General features: G+C 47.2%; 1 protein-coding gene across 2 annotated transcripts in view; it reads left to right on the forward strand.

The window, feature by feature from the left end:
• dot1l (DOT1-like histone H3K79 methyltransferase) overlaps positions 1–13,210 on the forward strand; it is a 28,265-nt gene that overhangs the window by 2,893 nt on the left and 12,162 nt on the right. For both annotated transcript variants that reach the window (XM_036517132.1, XM_036517124.1), the window contains exons 2-19: positions 5,719–5,762; positions 5,865–5,939; positions 6,238–6,301; positions 7,375–7,603; positions 7,813–7,907; positions 8,073–8,135; positions 8,222–8,277; positions 8,434–8,513; positions 8,990–9,058; positions 9,229–9,335; positions 10,352–10,393; positions 10,637–10,726; positions 10,893–11,118; positions 11,269–11,382; positions 11,476–11,567; positions 12,002–12,103; positions 12,556–12,693; positions 12,942–13,067. In XM_036517132.1, coding sequence (XP_036373025.1) covers positions 5,719–5,762; positions 5,865–5,939; positions 6,238–6,301; positions 7,375–7,603; positions 7,813–7,907; positions 8,073–8,135; positions 8,222–8,277; positions 8,434–8,513; positions 8,990–9,058; positions 9,229–9,335; positions 10,352–10,393; positions 10,637–10,726; positions 10,893–11,118; positions 11,269–11,382; positions 11,476–11,567; positions 12,002–12,103; positions 12,556–12,693; positions 12,942–13,067 — 1,812 coding nt within the window. The remainder of the gene's footprint in view (positions 1–5,718; positions 5,763–5,864; positions 5,940–6,237; positions 6,302–7,374; positions 7,604–7,812; positions 7,908–8,072; positions 8,136–8,221; positions 8,278–8,433; positions 8,514–8,989; positions 9,059–9,228; positions 9,336–10,351; positions 10,394–10,636; positions 10,727–10,892; positions 11,119–11,268; positions 11,383–11,475; positions 11,568–12,001; positions 12,104–12,555; positions 12,694–12,941; positions 13,068–13,210) is intronic.

Genomic DNA, 13,210 nt, shown 5'->3' on the forward strand with positions numbered 1-13,210 from the left:
CCTGGTGTTGGGGTTGGAGGGAATGTGATGTGGAGGACAGAATTCAAATTCCACAGCAAGTTTGATGCAAATGCCACCACTGTATTAAAACTGGAAGGTTAACTCTGGGCGAGACAGCATTCCACAGATTTTTATTCCCTTTTTCACTTGTTCCAAATCAGCTACTGCAGGCTGTGGGATAAGCTGTACTGATAAAGCATAAAAGCAAGATCTCAATCTCCTGTCAGTGCCCATCTAAGTCTGGTTAGCAGAAACATAGATGTTTTTGAGCAAGAATTTACCTTGAACAGCCCACATGTTTGGTGTATGTTGACACTGTGCACAGATGATACATTTGAAAATAGATTAGGCTTTATTCTAATGTCATTAATACACAAAAGTGGTGATGGATGTAAATTGAATGATGCTGTTTAGCTGGTGTATAAAATGGTGGGTTTTTCTGACAATCGGGTCAGCATGGAGCATGTCATGCCATGGTTGCTACTCGTTTGGCTTGGTTAGTTAAGGTCCCTGACTGTATCTGCTCTTCTCTGTAACCATGGATGCTGGCGTTCTTAGAAGTGACCTATGGAGTTGGCAAGCTGAGCAGCTACATTCCTACAGTCATCGTAAAAAACAGATAGTAAACGCAGAGAAGAGAAAGCAGCATGGCGTCGTTACTGATCATTCAAAACAACTAGAGGTAGATAGAAGTAATGTGGAGGGTTGTTTTTTTCTGAGAACTTTAGCATTGGTCTGCAGATAAAATCCAGACGGTCTTCTTAATTTTGACAGATGCCACTGTTTGGTGTGGCATTGTGGGCTGCAGCTGTGGAAGAGCAGTCGTGTTTTACCCTACCAGCCGGCTGTGGCTCCAGCTCACGCTACATTGGTACCAAGTCTGCCATGGGAAAAGGGTATTGAGGCTATGTGAGGGACCTGTGTGTTTGTACACACGTGTGCTTATTTTTGGTTATGGGACTGTATGCTGATGTTTTTGATCTAAAGGGCCCGGAGTGTGTACGTAGGTGTGAATGAGAGAGAGGAGACCATATGTTAAGTGTGAAACAGAGATAGAGGTAGATGAAAAGGTTGAGGTTTCTTTACCTTATATGCGTGTATTTCCACTTTCTTTCTTCCTCCCATTTATGGGAAATGCGGTTACAAATGCTCATGAAAAAGCTTTAAGAAATGTCTAAGAAAGCCTATGCATGGCTTTCTCAGAAAAAGAATGATATCTGTATGGTGTCATTTTTTTTTTGCACAAGTGCAGGAAATGAGATAAACGTAAGTTGCTTTGCGACGCCCAGTACACTAGATCATGGGTAGGAGGTGGCCTTTCAGTTCAGCTGGCACTGCAGAAGACACAAGGTTCAGGGACTTGGACAGGGATGTTGACTCTGCTTCCCTCAGTTGGGTTTGCCCTTTGATTGGCTTGATTTTATTTCACCAGAGTCTGATAAGAATCCACTTGCCTCCGAGAGGCTTTTCCAAGCTGCTGGGCTCGGCTTTGTACTGTACCATTGAAGTTTATTAAAAATCGCTCTCTACCTGACACCGGTAATGTGCAAACACTGGAATGACAGGGCAGTTCACTGACTGCGTAACGTTGGACCCTCCATGACTGGCCTGATTTTCTGGTGCTCTCCTCTCTGCAAGCGACACTATGCAGTTACATTCTTGGCAGGCTGTACTAATCTTTGTCTGCATGCAAGTGCGAGATGAGGGTGTGTATGTGTGAGCTCAGGGTATGTTCGTGTTGGAGATTGTGCGTGCATGTGTGTGAGAGAGAGAGAGAGCGAGAGAGTTCCTATTCCTCTAGCCTGTATGGTCTCCTTTCACTTTCTCCTCATAAACAATAGCAGCATTGGGATGGAAGGTGAGTCAGGAAAGGCGATAAAATCCTCATTGCAAAGCACGTTGATCGACTGCAGGCCTTTGGCTGCAGAAATCAAGGCTAGCTTCTGGATGTTTCAGATCCGTAACTGCATTTCTTTTCCTTGAGAACCTTTGCTTTTGCTTTGCATTAATGGCTGCATCTTGACAACACAGACAGGAATGATGCTGCCTGGAAGTGTCGTCTGTTTACGGGCTTACTCTACATTTCTGGAATCCTTTTACCAATCCGTAGTTGGATTAGCCTCAGTGAATTAGGAATATTATCATTTTCAGTCACACTCCCACGTGGTGGCACCTAAATATGGCTGCTTCTCTCCCACGGTGCAAGCACACATTCAACACAGACTGGTGCACAGTATGGGCATTGTATATACTCTACCACTCTTCCCACAAGCTCATGGAGGGACCAACCAAGCACATGCTGGAACAGTGTGTACATTCAGACATCCTGTTTCTTTCTCAGATAGACACACATCCAACTCCTCTCTCCCTCTCTCACTCACACACACACACACACACACACACACACACACGGTCGACATCTGTGGACTTAAATCATCCCAAACTGCTTCCATATGAAGAACACCTCTTGTGCTGCAGAAGCTTTTGCTGTATTGTCTCTGTGAGCCTTTAGACTACAGTTTGAGTGAAAAGAAGAAGCGGTAGAAATTGGAGCCCCAGTTGTGTGTGGGGGAAATCTCATGCATTTGTTGACTCCAGCCCACATGTGCATGCAGTTCCACGCCCACAGAAACCTGGAGTTTTTTTCACCACGGACACTGAGTCATCAAAAAACCGCGTACGCCCCATGATTCAGAGTAACCAGTTATAGCATGTCAAAATTCCCTTGCCTACCCTATACGGACATTGGTGTGTGAACTGTGGCTGATAAGAAGTACAGATCTGTAGAGAGTGGTTCAAGGCTGGCAGAGCGCTTGTCGCTGAGCCTCTCTGGAGCATCGCTGCCAGCACAGTGAGACTCTGAGCGTGAACCCAGCCTCCACTTAATGAATAAAATTTACAGGCTGCTGAAGTGGATGAAAGAGACACAAGGGTGGAAACGGAAATGGGTCTGTCTCGCAAGGAAAAAGGGGGAAGCGAAATGCTTCTGCCATGTGCTCGGGGAGTGCCCCGGGGCGGAGGCTTTTGCGCTGTGCGTGTGTGTCGTGCTTTGATGTCACGAGTTAGTCATTTGTTCTCGGGACACGAGAAGTACGTAGTAAAGAGGTGTGACGCTCGTACTCCCCTGGCCATGAGTCAGAGTTAAATCGAGGTGAGCAGGAGAGTGCGCGTGAGTCACTTCCGCGGACGGCCCTGCCGCAGACAGACAGACAGAGAGAGAGAGAAGAGACGAGGAGAGCTGGCCGTGATGGAGCCTCTCTTTCAGCCAGGGTTATTTTTAGCCGCGGCGCTGGTGTTGCTGCGTGCCGTCTGTGTGTGAGCTGCACGCTCCCCCATACACACGCCCCCGCTCCCACACGCAGCGAAGAGGCGGCCAGAGTGTGCACGCTGTACACCCACAGACACGCACGATTCGCTCTGGCGTGCACTTCTCCTCATTACGAGTTTCGCTCTGCGACATGCCTCTGTTCACGATGAGTCTCACTCTGTGACAAAGGTTTCTCTTCATTGTCAGTTTCACTCTGGCAAACTGCTGTATTCCTTATGAGTTCCATGGTAACAAACACCTCTCTTCAGTGCCGGTTTCACTCTGTGGGGGGGGGACTTGTCTTTATTTTGAGTTGCCCTCTACGTCAAACCCCTGTCTTCAGCTGGAGCTGCACTCTGTGTCAAAGCCCTGTCTTCAGTACGAGCTGGTAGGAAGCCTTGTAGAGTGGCAGGCAGAATTTGATCTTTTTTATCGAACGTCGGGTCTCCATGGCAAGGCGTGCTCTACTCTGGAGATTGCTGGCATCGTGTTTCGTTCAAATAGTGGCGGCTTTCGTTATGCAAACAGACTCCCTGACAGCCGAAAAGGGGCGATTCTTGACTCGACGGCAGCGGTGGTAGCGAAGGAGCAGCCAATGGGAAGCCTTTAATTGCGGCGCGCGTGCCAGCCTTGACCGGGCTGGGGAGAGCCCCGGCTGGCTGGGCTCCTCTGCGGCGCTGCCCTCCCAGGCACCGCGCTGGAGCAGGAGGCAGGAAAGTGGGTCACTGGGTCAGCCAGCGGCACGGCTGGAACTCTGCAGTGACTGCAGCAGCGCGGCGCTCTGAGGAGAGGAGAGGAGAGGGGCTGGTAATCCCTGCACTGACACACAGCCTGAGCCAGCACATCTGCAGGATCCTTGCTGGCAGTCTGCACCCACCGCCACCCCCCGCCCCCCCCCCCTCCCATGAGACTCCGGCCACCCTCCTCAGGCACAGCACCGGCAGATGTTACTGTTACAGCAGTAACGTTAAGAGAGCCGCTGTGGTGTGGATTGGGGTCGTTGAAGGCCGGCCTCACCTGACCTGGCTGTATGGGCTGGCCACTTTTGGGGAGAGGACAGAAGGGGAAGTCACATCTTTACTGTCCAAGCCATTTATTTTTATCTGTTTTTAATTAAGTATGCATCTCATAACTCATTTTAATGCTGTGGGTGCAGTTGAGATGCAACATGTTGCATTTGCAAATTTAAACTGAAGTCATTCACACGCTAAAGCCTGGTCACACTGAGAATGATAATGACAGCTATAATGATACAAATATGTAAATCCCGCAAGGTAAAGTCAATTTAGCTGGTCATACCACAGAATTAACTGTAAACAAAGTCTTTGAATGATAATAGCAGCTGCCCTTGGAATCACCTTTAGAACATGTTTTTATACAGCATATAAAGGATACTATACATCTAACTGATAGGTGCTATTTAAAAACAGTTTTGCAGACAGAGGTATAATACTTGTTTTTCACACAAAAACATGGACAATCTCGAAATGGTTAGATTGTATTTACATTGAGGCTAGCCAAACCTGATAGTATAGAAAGATGAATCTCAACCTTCTTTTCAAAGTTTTATTTTTAACATAAGTATCTGTGAGGCACTAAGCTGGCTCATTTGTTGTGACGTTGAGGAGGCTGCTGTCACCGTACCTGACCCATTTGTGTAGACGTAGCGGGATGGTAAACTCGCAAGTGAGAATCAAGGTTTGTCGGATTCGCACCTTTTGATGAAAGTTGTCAGGTAGCAAAATGTCAACCGATTCTCCTCTTTCATTAAGTTTGAACCCCAAAAATATGAAACTGATGCAGTTTTTTTTTGGGAAGAGATCATTATCCCTTCCACTCTCAGTCCAGTCTGTATGCATTCTTTTCTAATTGGGGTCACATGCAACATCCCAACACTTTCCACACGCCCTCCCTCTGTAATGACAGAACAGCAAGCGATTTCAGTGTACTTTGATCCCTCCGCTGTTTATTACATATAAAACAATTACAATAAATTGTAGCAATTGTATGTGCAGTGCTTCCCACACTCCCACAGCTGTTGAATGCGGCGTCAGAAAGGTGTGCTGCTGTCAGCCTTTGGATAGCGCAGTAGGATATAACAGGAAAATTTATGTCCTTTTCCATTAATTCAGCTTCATCCTGTAAACCACTATACAAGTTGATTGCAGATCACTGTTTAGTATGATTAATAAAGCTTAAATTCATTACCCTGCACTTTTGATATCATGATTATGAGAGTCATGGGGCAGTGCATTTATTATTAATTCAGTTTGTTACTTGTGGACAGGCTATGAATCAGAGCAGCATTGCTGTGAGGTTTACTGCAATTAAAATGTCTTCCCCGGATTTATGATGGGATCATGTTCTGAAGGACTTATGATCTCTAACCCCAGCTTTCTGTTCCTCTTCAGGATAAGCACCATGACGCTGCTCATGAAATCATTGAAACTATACGGTAAGAAGCCGCCTTCCAGTTTGAGGAGCAGTCTAGTGTCTGGATGCGGACGTCTGGAGTAACGTCTTTCCCTGTGTTTGTTCTGGGTGTCATTGTGCTCAGGTGGGTGTGTGAGGAGATCCCAGACCTTAAGCTGGCTATGGAGAACTACGTCCTCATTGACTACGACACCAAAAGGTGAGGGCCGCGATGCGGACAGAGAGCCGCGCAGCCTCGTGGGCTGTGGCAGGACCCCCTCCGAAACGGTCCACTAGCTCCCCGCTGTACTCCCGCACACCACGAAACTCTCCACATCCCTGCTTGCATACTGCCCTGCTGCTTCCCATAGCAGCAGCCTGGGCCAGTCTCTCCCACACGTGGGGCAGTTTGTGCGCGTCGGTTTAGGCGACCGTATCAAGCCGCTCCCTCCAGCACTTCATCCCAGACGCAGGTTGTGATGATCATGACGCGAGGACTGTTTTTGTCTGCATTGCAGCTTCGAGAGCATGCAGAGGCTATGCGACAAGTACAACAGAGCCATCGACAGCATCCACCAACTGGTAAGGCCGCAGTCGCCTTCTCAGGGCTCATGTTTCTGTGTAGCTGGCTTTTACCGGGCCAGCCTGTGGCAGGTCCAGTTGCTCACTTTCATACTTGTTCAGTTTTCGCTGGTATACTTGACCCCTATTCCCTTGCAGTAGCATCAGGTCAGCCGTCATCAAGCTAGCTTGAAAAGTATCACTGCATGAAAACTGAAGGAGACAAAGTGATCATGCCAGGGCTACATCTCTTCTGTGCTTCCCCCCCTGCTCCTGCATGCTCTTTTTGGAATTGTCGGTTGCACATCAGACTCATATCCCCATGAGCTTCAAAACTGCCCCTCCCCCTAAATCAAGGGTTTAGTGATGATGACCTGTACCATTGTACGGCTTAAAACCGCAGCTTGTGTCTAGCTGAGTTCTTTGTCACCTGTGTAAATAACTAAATGGGTGCCTCGAGCAAATGCAGGAGGGAGACTCATCTTTGCTCACGAGGTCTGCACTACAGCATGATGCAGGAATAAGACGTGGTTATTTAAATTATTCTCTGTACCTTTACCAGTTCAGAATGCACAGTAGCCTGCAAGTTTACCAGTTACCTGCAATAGCACAGTAGACTCTTCTTTTCATTTCTGCATTTTTTGTGTAGGGGGGACATGTGTGAACCACATCCTGATTCCAAAAAAAAGAGTCAAAAATATCATATCCACTTTATATATATTTTGCAAATACATTTTATGTGTTATTAATTTCAATATAGTTGACGTTTAAAGGCCGTACTCAGAATGACTCGGTTTGGTCAGTTTACTTCTGGTACAAAGTTCTGCCCAGGTGCAAAGTCCACATTACTCCTGTCATTTAGGGCAGGGTAGATGGCACTTTGTAATCTGAATTACAGACTCGTCTTGTAGCAGTATCCTGCATCATGCAAGGTTTTTACTGTCTGACTAACATCAGACAGTTCTGAACATTGTAGTGTATGCTGTATGAACACTCTTTAGCTAAACGGTTGACTTATTCCCTGGCTTTCACATACTCTGATCGCGTTAGTGAGCTCCAGCCTCCTCACAGTGCTGTGTGTGTGTATGTTACAGTGGAAAGGCACCACACAGCCCATGAAGTTGAACAAGCGCCCTTCCAATGGCCTGCTGCGGCACATCCTACAGCAGGTGTACAACCACTCCGTCACCGACCCCGAGAAGCTCAACAACTACGAGCCCTTCTCCCCCGAGGTGTACGGAGAGACCTCCTTCGACCTGGTTGCGCAGATCATTGACGAGATGGAGATGATGGAGGACGACACCTTCGTGGACCTGGGCAGCGGTCCGTTTGTGTCCCTTTTCTTCAGCTAAGCCAGTGTCACAGCCTTGTTGTGGCACTTCTTTGGCCATGTTTATGTGCTTGCTTCTTTTTAAATGCCACTTTTGGGCTGTGTGTGTTAGTCAGGGTGTCAAGCGTGTCCTTTCCCTTAAATGTTCTCCGTGTGGTTGTGATTGTTTTAAATAATATCTGTCCTCTTTTCTTTGACCCAGGAGTGGGACAGGTAGTGCTGCAGGTTGCTGCGGCGACAAACTGTAAACACTACTATGGGGTTGAGAAGGCAGACATCCCAGCCAGTTACGCGGAGGTAATACCACAGCTGTATTGGTACTTGTTTGTCCGGACATTACAGTTCTGTACACCATCTAGTAAAACGAAAAAAAGGTATACACATTTTAGTAGTTTTTACTGGTGATTTTAAGCCGTTTACACTCATGTAATCCAAGCCTGCTTTGTCTGCCTCTCCTTGCAGTCGATGGATAGAGAGTTCAAGAAATGGATGAAGTGGTACGGGAAGAAGCACGGAGAGTACACTGTGAGTGGGCAGCACTAAAGCACAAGATCAGAAGCACTTGCAGTTTGACACATGCGGACTCACATTCTTGTCTGTTTGTCTTAAAGTTGGAGCGGGGAGACTTCCTGTCCGAGGAGTGGAAAGAGAGGATTGCCAACACAAGGTAGAGCGGCACAGCCACCCTCCCAGACAGGGGACTCCTGTTCTCAATGAGAGCGCACCCAGTCTCTGAGGATGTGGGATGTCCCCTTCTTTACCTCTAGAAATTTCCATCTTATTATTCCAAGTCTGAAGCTCCAACCCACGTGTTCTCTTGTAGTGTTATTTTTGTGAACAACTTTGCCTTTGGTCCCGAGGTGGATCACCAGCTGAAGGAGCGATTTGCTAACATGAAGGAAGGTGAGTCTTTCTTGGAGCCGTGAACTCAGAGTAATGCCCTTTCTGTTATTTGGGATTACGTGAAAAGGCATACAGTAAGCCTCGCTGTCGTGTGCAGATTTCAGATGAGCTGTGATCGTCATTTCAGTTACATATTTACACAGCTGGAACAGCTTGAGAAATAAAGAGAGAGTAACCAGTTGTAGTTCACTGCAGCTGCATCAACACTAGAGAGTTGAACCTTGACCTCCAACTCTTTGACCTCTTCACACTGACCCCCTCTGTGTGTCTATGTGAACAAGGTTAGTGTTTTACCATGGCTGGATGGCTGCATATTCAGACATTACAGGAATCATATTTTGAATAATGGTAAATGCTGTCTAGCTGAAGTTAATCACAGGATGCAGGATCTAATGAGGCTTAAGACTGTTGATTATGAATGCGAAATATTTTTTTTTATAATCCAGATGACGTTCTGTTTAATTCTTGTCCTTCAGGTGGCAAAATCGTATCCTCAAAACCTTTTGCACCTCTGAATTTTAGAATTAACAGTCGAAACTTGAGCGGTAAGTTCCAAATCCTGTTGTTGACCATGGTTTTTAAATGCACCTAACTTGTCAGTAACACTGGTAGTCATTCACACAGCTGAGAGCTGTCATTCACAATGAAAGTGGTGAGCTCTGCGACTGATTGATGATAACTGTATGATAACTTGTCTTGTTGCTCCTCTTTGCAGACATTGGCACAATAATGAGAGTAGTGGAGCTCTCTCCACTAAGGGGCTCTGTGTCCTGGACTGGGAAGCCGGTTTCTTACTACCTGCATACGATAGACCGCACCATAGTGAGTCGTGCCCACTCTTAATTATATAATTAGGGTAATGCTCCGATGTGTTGCTGTAGGAAGTATCGTGCAGCTATGGACAGGTACATTGCAGCACGGCAGCAAGGCACTGCTTGCAGAAGTGGTAGAATTACAGTTGCATGCATGAACGTTTAATAAACTATTTTAGATGTGTTGCAAGGAAGGGCACACAGTAGTCTGCATTTGCTTAAAGTCCATTTATATAGTATCGGATCATTTGTTTTACACCACAGTTTTAAAACATTTCTCCATCAGGGTCTAAATACCAGGTGACTTTTAGATTCAAGATTCATTTGCAAAGCATCGCTTACAAAAACTGTAGACTGTGGACCAATGATGCATATATCATTCATTGCGGACAGAATTGTTACACGTATTTTATAATGGACACAATGCAGGTGCTTGTAAAGATGAGTCTGTCTATGCATTTATTCACATGAAGCCATGTATACTGAAATGCTGGAATAGTACGTTGATTGTAATTGTGCTGGTTCAGTTTTCTTTTCGTAGTTGAAACCTGACAATATGCACCTCTCTAGCTTTGGGTATGCATCCTGTCTTTAGTTTGATTAGGATGCAAACCCCTTGACGTTTGGCTGTCATAAGTGCACTGTAAACAGCAATAAATCCTTGAACATAAAGTCTGTTTGACGGTAATTTGCAGGATCAAACTAGATCCAAGACGAACCAGTTTGTTTGGAGAAGCCTTTCTTAATCTTAGTGTGCTCCTTCTCAGCACTGACACGAGTAAGACATATTACACAGCTGGGATGATAGTTGCAAAGGAAGCGAAATGGCAAGCTATTTAAAAGCACGAGCTGATTGAAATGGAGGATACTCCATTGTTTGCCTGGTTCTCCAGGCTCCACTTATGACTGAGAGGAAGTGTGTCATGTCAGGCCACCACAGCAGTGAAGAGGCCTCAAGCCACTGTACCTCACATATGTATGTCTGCTGCTCCTGTTAGTTCTAATGCATCCATCTTTTTTTTGCAGCTTGAAAATTACTTTTCTAGTCTCAAAAATCCTAAACTCAGGGTAAGTTTTCAATGTCTGTTATTCTAGGTCAAGCACTTCTTACTGTCTCCGTGTGGCTGAATTTTAAATTTAACTTGTTAACTGTCACAATAATCAAAATCACTGATCCTTTGTTGCATTTTATTTATAACTTAGTTGCAGAGTTGTGCTCGTCCTGACTGTCAAAAGTCTGGCTGTTGATTCTCAAGACTCTGCTTTGCAACAGTGCCAGAGCGGAGAGATTAATACAAGCGTGTCTTTTAGGAGGAGCAAGAGGCAGCTAGACGTCGTCAGCAGAAAGACAAAGATAGCAAAAGCAACACCACCACCCCAACCAAGGCAAAGGAGCACAAGGTATGTCCACAAGTCAGGGCCTTTTTTCCTGGTCTTCCAGTTGTCCGTCATCTCTTGATCCTAGGGGCTGCTCTGTGTAGCCCTTTGAGAATTGATGTTGTTTGGTTGTTGTGGATGCAAAATGGGTGCAGGGTCTTGAGGAGGAACCTGCCTGCATTTCTTGTAGGACTCTTGTGGGGAGGACGAGCGGCCGGGGCTGCTGACCGTAGCGAAACCGTCTCCCAAGCCCCGCCGTGCCCGGCTCATGGCCAAGAGCAGGAAGCTGGGCAGCAGGAAGAGAGGACGTCCCAAGAAGGCCGCTGCGGCCGCTGCAGCCGAGCGCAAGAGCAAGAAGAGCCAGAGCGCCCTGGACCTACTGCACGCTAAAACCCTCTCAGCAGCGCCCCCTCAGGGTGAGAGCACAACTGCACCTCTGTGACTGAGTTGCTGTTAAGAGCACAATGTCTATATTAGTGGACATCACTGCAACTCCCTTTTCTATGCAGAAAACATTCTCACATTCACTTGACTTCATAATAGTAATATTCTGTTGTTCTCTACAGATGCATACAGGTCACCTCAAAGTCCCTTCTATCAGCTACCTCCCAAAGTTCAGCACTATACGTCTGGGCAACTTCTCTTGGGCCCCACTCCCCCTGCCCTGCAACAGCTACTGGGTAAGACCTCCATTTGTCGAGCCCTCAATGCAGCTGAAGCATGTTCTGTTGTTCAGGAAGTTTGTTTGACCACGCTGTGTGTTACTCCCACAGATAACATTAAGGTTCAGTACCTGCAGTTCATGGCCTACATGAAGACACCTCAGTACCGCACTAATCTGCAGCAAGTTCTGGAACAGGAGAAGGTAAATCGCTGCTCTCCTTTTTCTGACACCGTACCCCAGCCCCTGAAGGCTTTGTCCTCCGTCTGCCTCCCACACACTGGCCCCTCATCTAAAGGGCCACCTTTAATTGGTGTGCTCCTTTCTCGCACTTCATCCTTTATTCAGTCTGTGTTGCTCTGCTCCGCCGCCTTCATCGTTTGGTCCCTCGTGCTCTCTCTGTGGAACACCGTGTACGAGAATAATGATGTTTTACTCACGACCGGCGTCTCTCCCCTTCGGAGGGGAGCAGTCGGCGTGATGTGAATTATTTAACGGTCTGGTTCTTTCCGTCGTGCTTGCGCCGTCGCTCTGTCTGTCTCTTGAGGGCAGACGGGCTGACCTGCCGGGAGTTATGGACGTTGTGATTCTTCTCTTTGATTTACCTTTCTTCTCACCTTCGCTCTGTCTCCCTCCAGCTCAGACACAGCGAGCTTTCAGGGCAAGCGGAGCAGCTCTACAACATGTGCCAGACCCACAAGGACAAGATAAAAGGGCTCTTCCAGAGCAAACTGGAGGAGGTGAGGGAGTAGGGAGTACAGTGGCTGTATAGCTACAGGATTCAAGCAGGCGTGCTTAATAACCTGAAGAAGGGATGCACTCAGGAAAATAAGTTCTCAAAATACGGCTTCAACTGTAGTATTCTGTTTTCTCTGGGACAGATATCTGCAACAGGCGTGACCTCACGTGATGTGTGCTGACTTGAAACCCCTCCCAAAAATATTACAAATGAATAAACCATCAGTTTTTGCCATGCTTCTGTTTGATATTTCCATTGTATGGTCCTTGGCATCAAAGGTGGTTTTCCTTTTTTTGACTTTATTGGCTTCTGGAAAATGTGTGTCTTGAGGAATTTTTTTGTTTTTTTTTTCGAAGAGGGTTTCCCTGTTACACATGAGCACAACAGCCAGCTTGCTTACACATGTGCTAGCATCGCCAGTCAGTCTGAATCTGTGTGTCCCTCTTCCCTCAGCTGGGAGTGAAGGCTCTGACTCTGGATGACCTGGTCCAGGCCCAGAAGGAAATCTCAGCCCACAACCGGCAGCTGAAGGAGCAGACCAAACAGCTGGAGAGGGACACGGCCGAGTTGCGTGACCACAGCCTGCTCCTGGTGAGGACACAGCCCTCTGCAAGCCATCCCTGAGCCGCACACCACCTCCTCTTGCAGACCTGTTGGCTCTGGCTGCATTCTGTGTGTGGTGTCGGGGAAATCTCTTTAGGCTGCTTTACCCTTCAGAGTCGGATGACTCCACTTTCAGAGCTACGCATATAGAAAGGGACTGATTTTTGTGTGTATGTGTGTGTGCGTGTGTGTGTGTGTGTGTGTGTGTGTGTACGTACTTGTGTGCGCATCCACAGCTGAAGTCTCGCTGTGAGGAGCTGAAGCTGGACTGGGGCTCTCTGTGCCTGGAGAGTCTGCTGAAGGAGAAGCAGGCCCTCCGCAGGCAGATCTCCGAGAAGCAGCGGCACTGCCTGGAGCTGCAGGTACCTGCACACTCTCTTCCGACCGCGGCCACGTGCCTGGCCACCTTTCAGTTTTTCTGTGCAAATGCTCTTTTTCAGTATGTCCTCTTTGCTGAGGACTTTTTACTGCGTCTATTCAGATTGCAGCCAGTGGGCTGTGAACT

The sequence above is a fragment of the Megalops cyprinoides genome, chromosome 2, assembly GCF_013368585.1.
Source record: "Megalops cyprinoides isolate fMegCyp1 chromosome 2, fMegCyp1.pri, whole genome shotgun sequence".
Taxonomy (NCBI): domain Eukaryota; kingdom Metazoa; phylum Chordata; class Actinopteri; order Elopiformes; family Megalopidae; genus Megalops; species Megalops cyprinoides.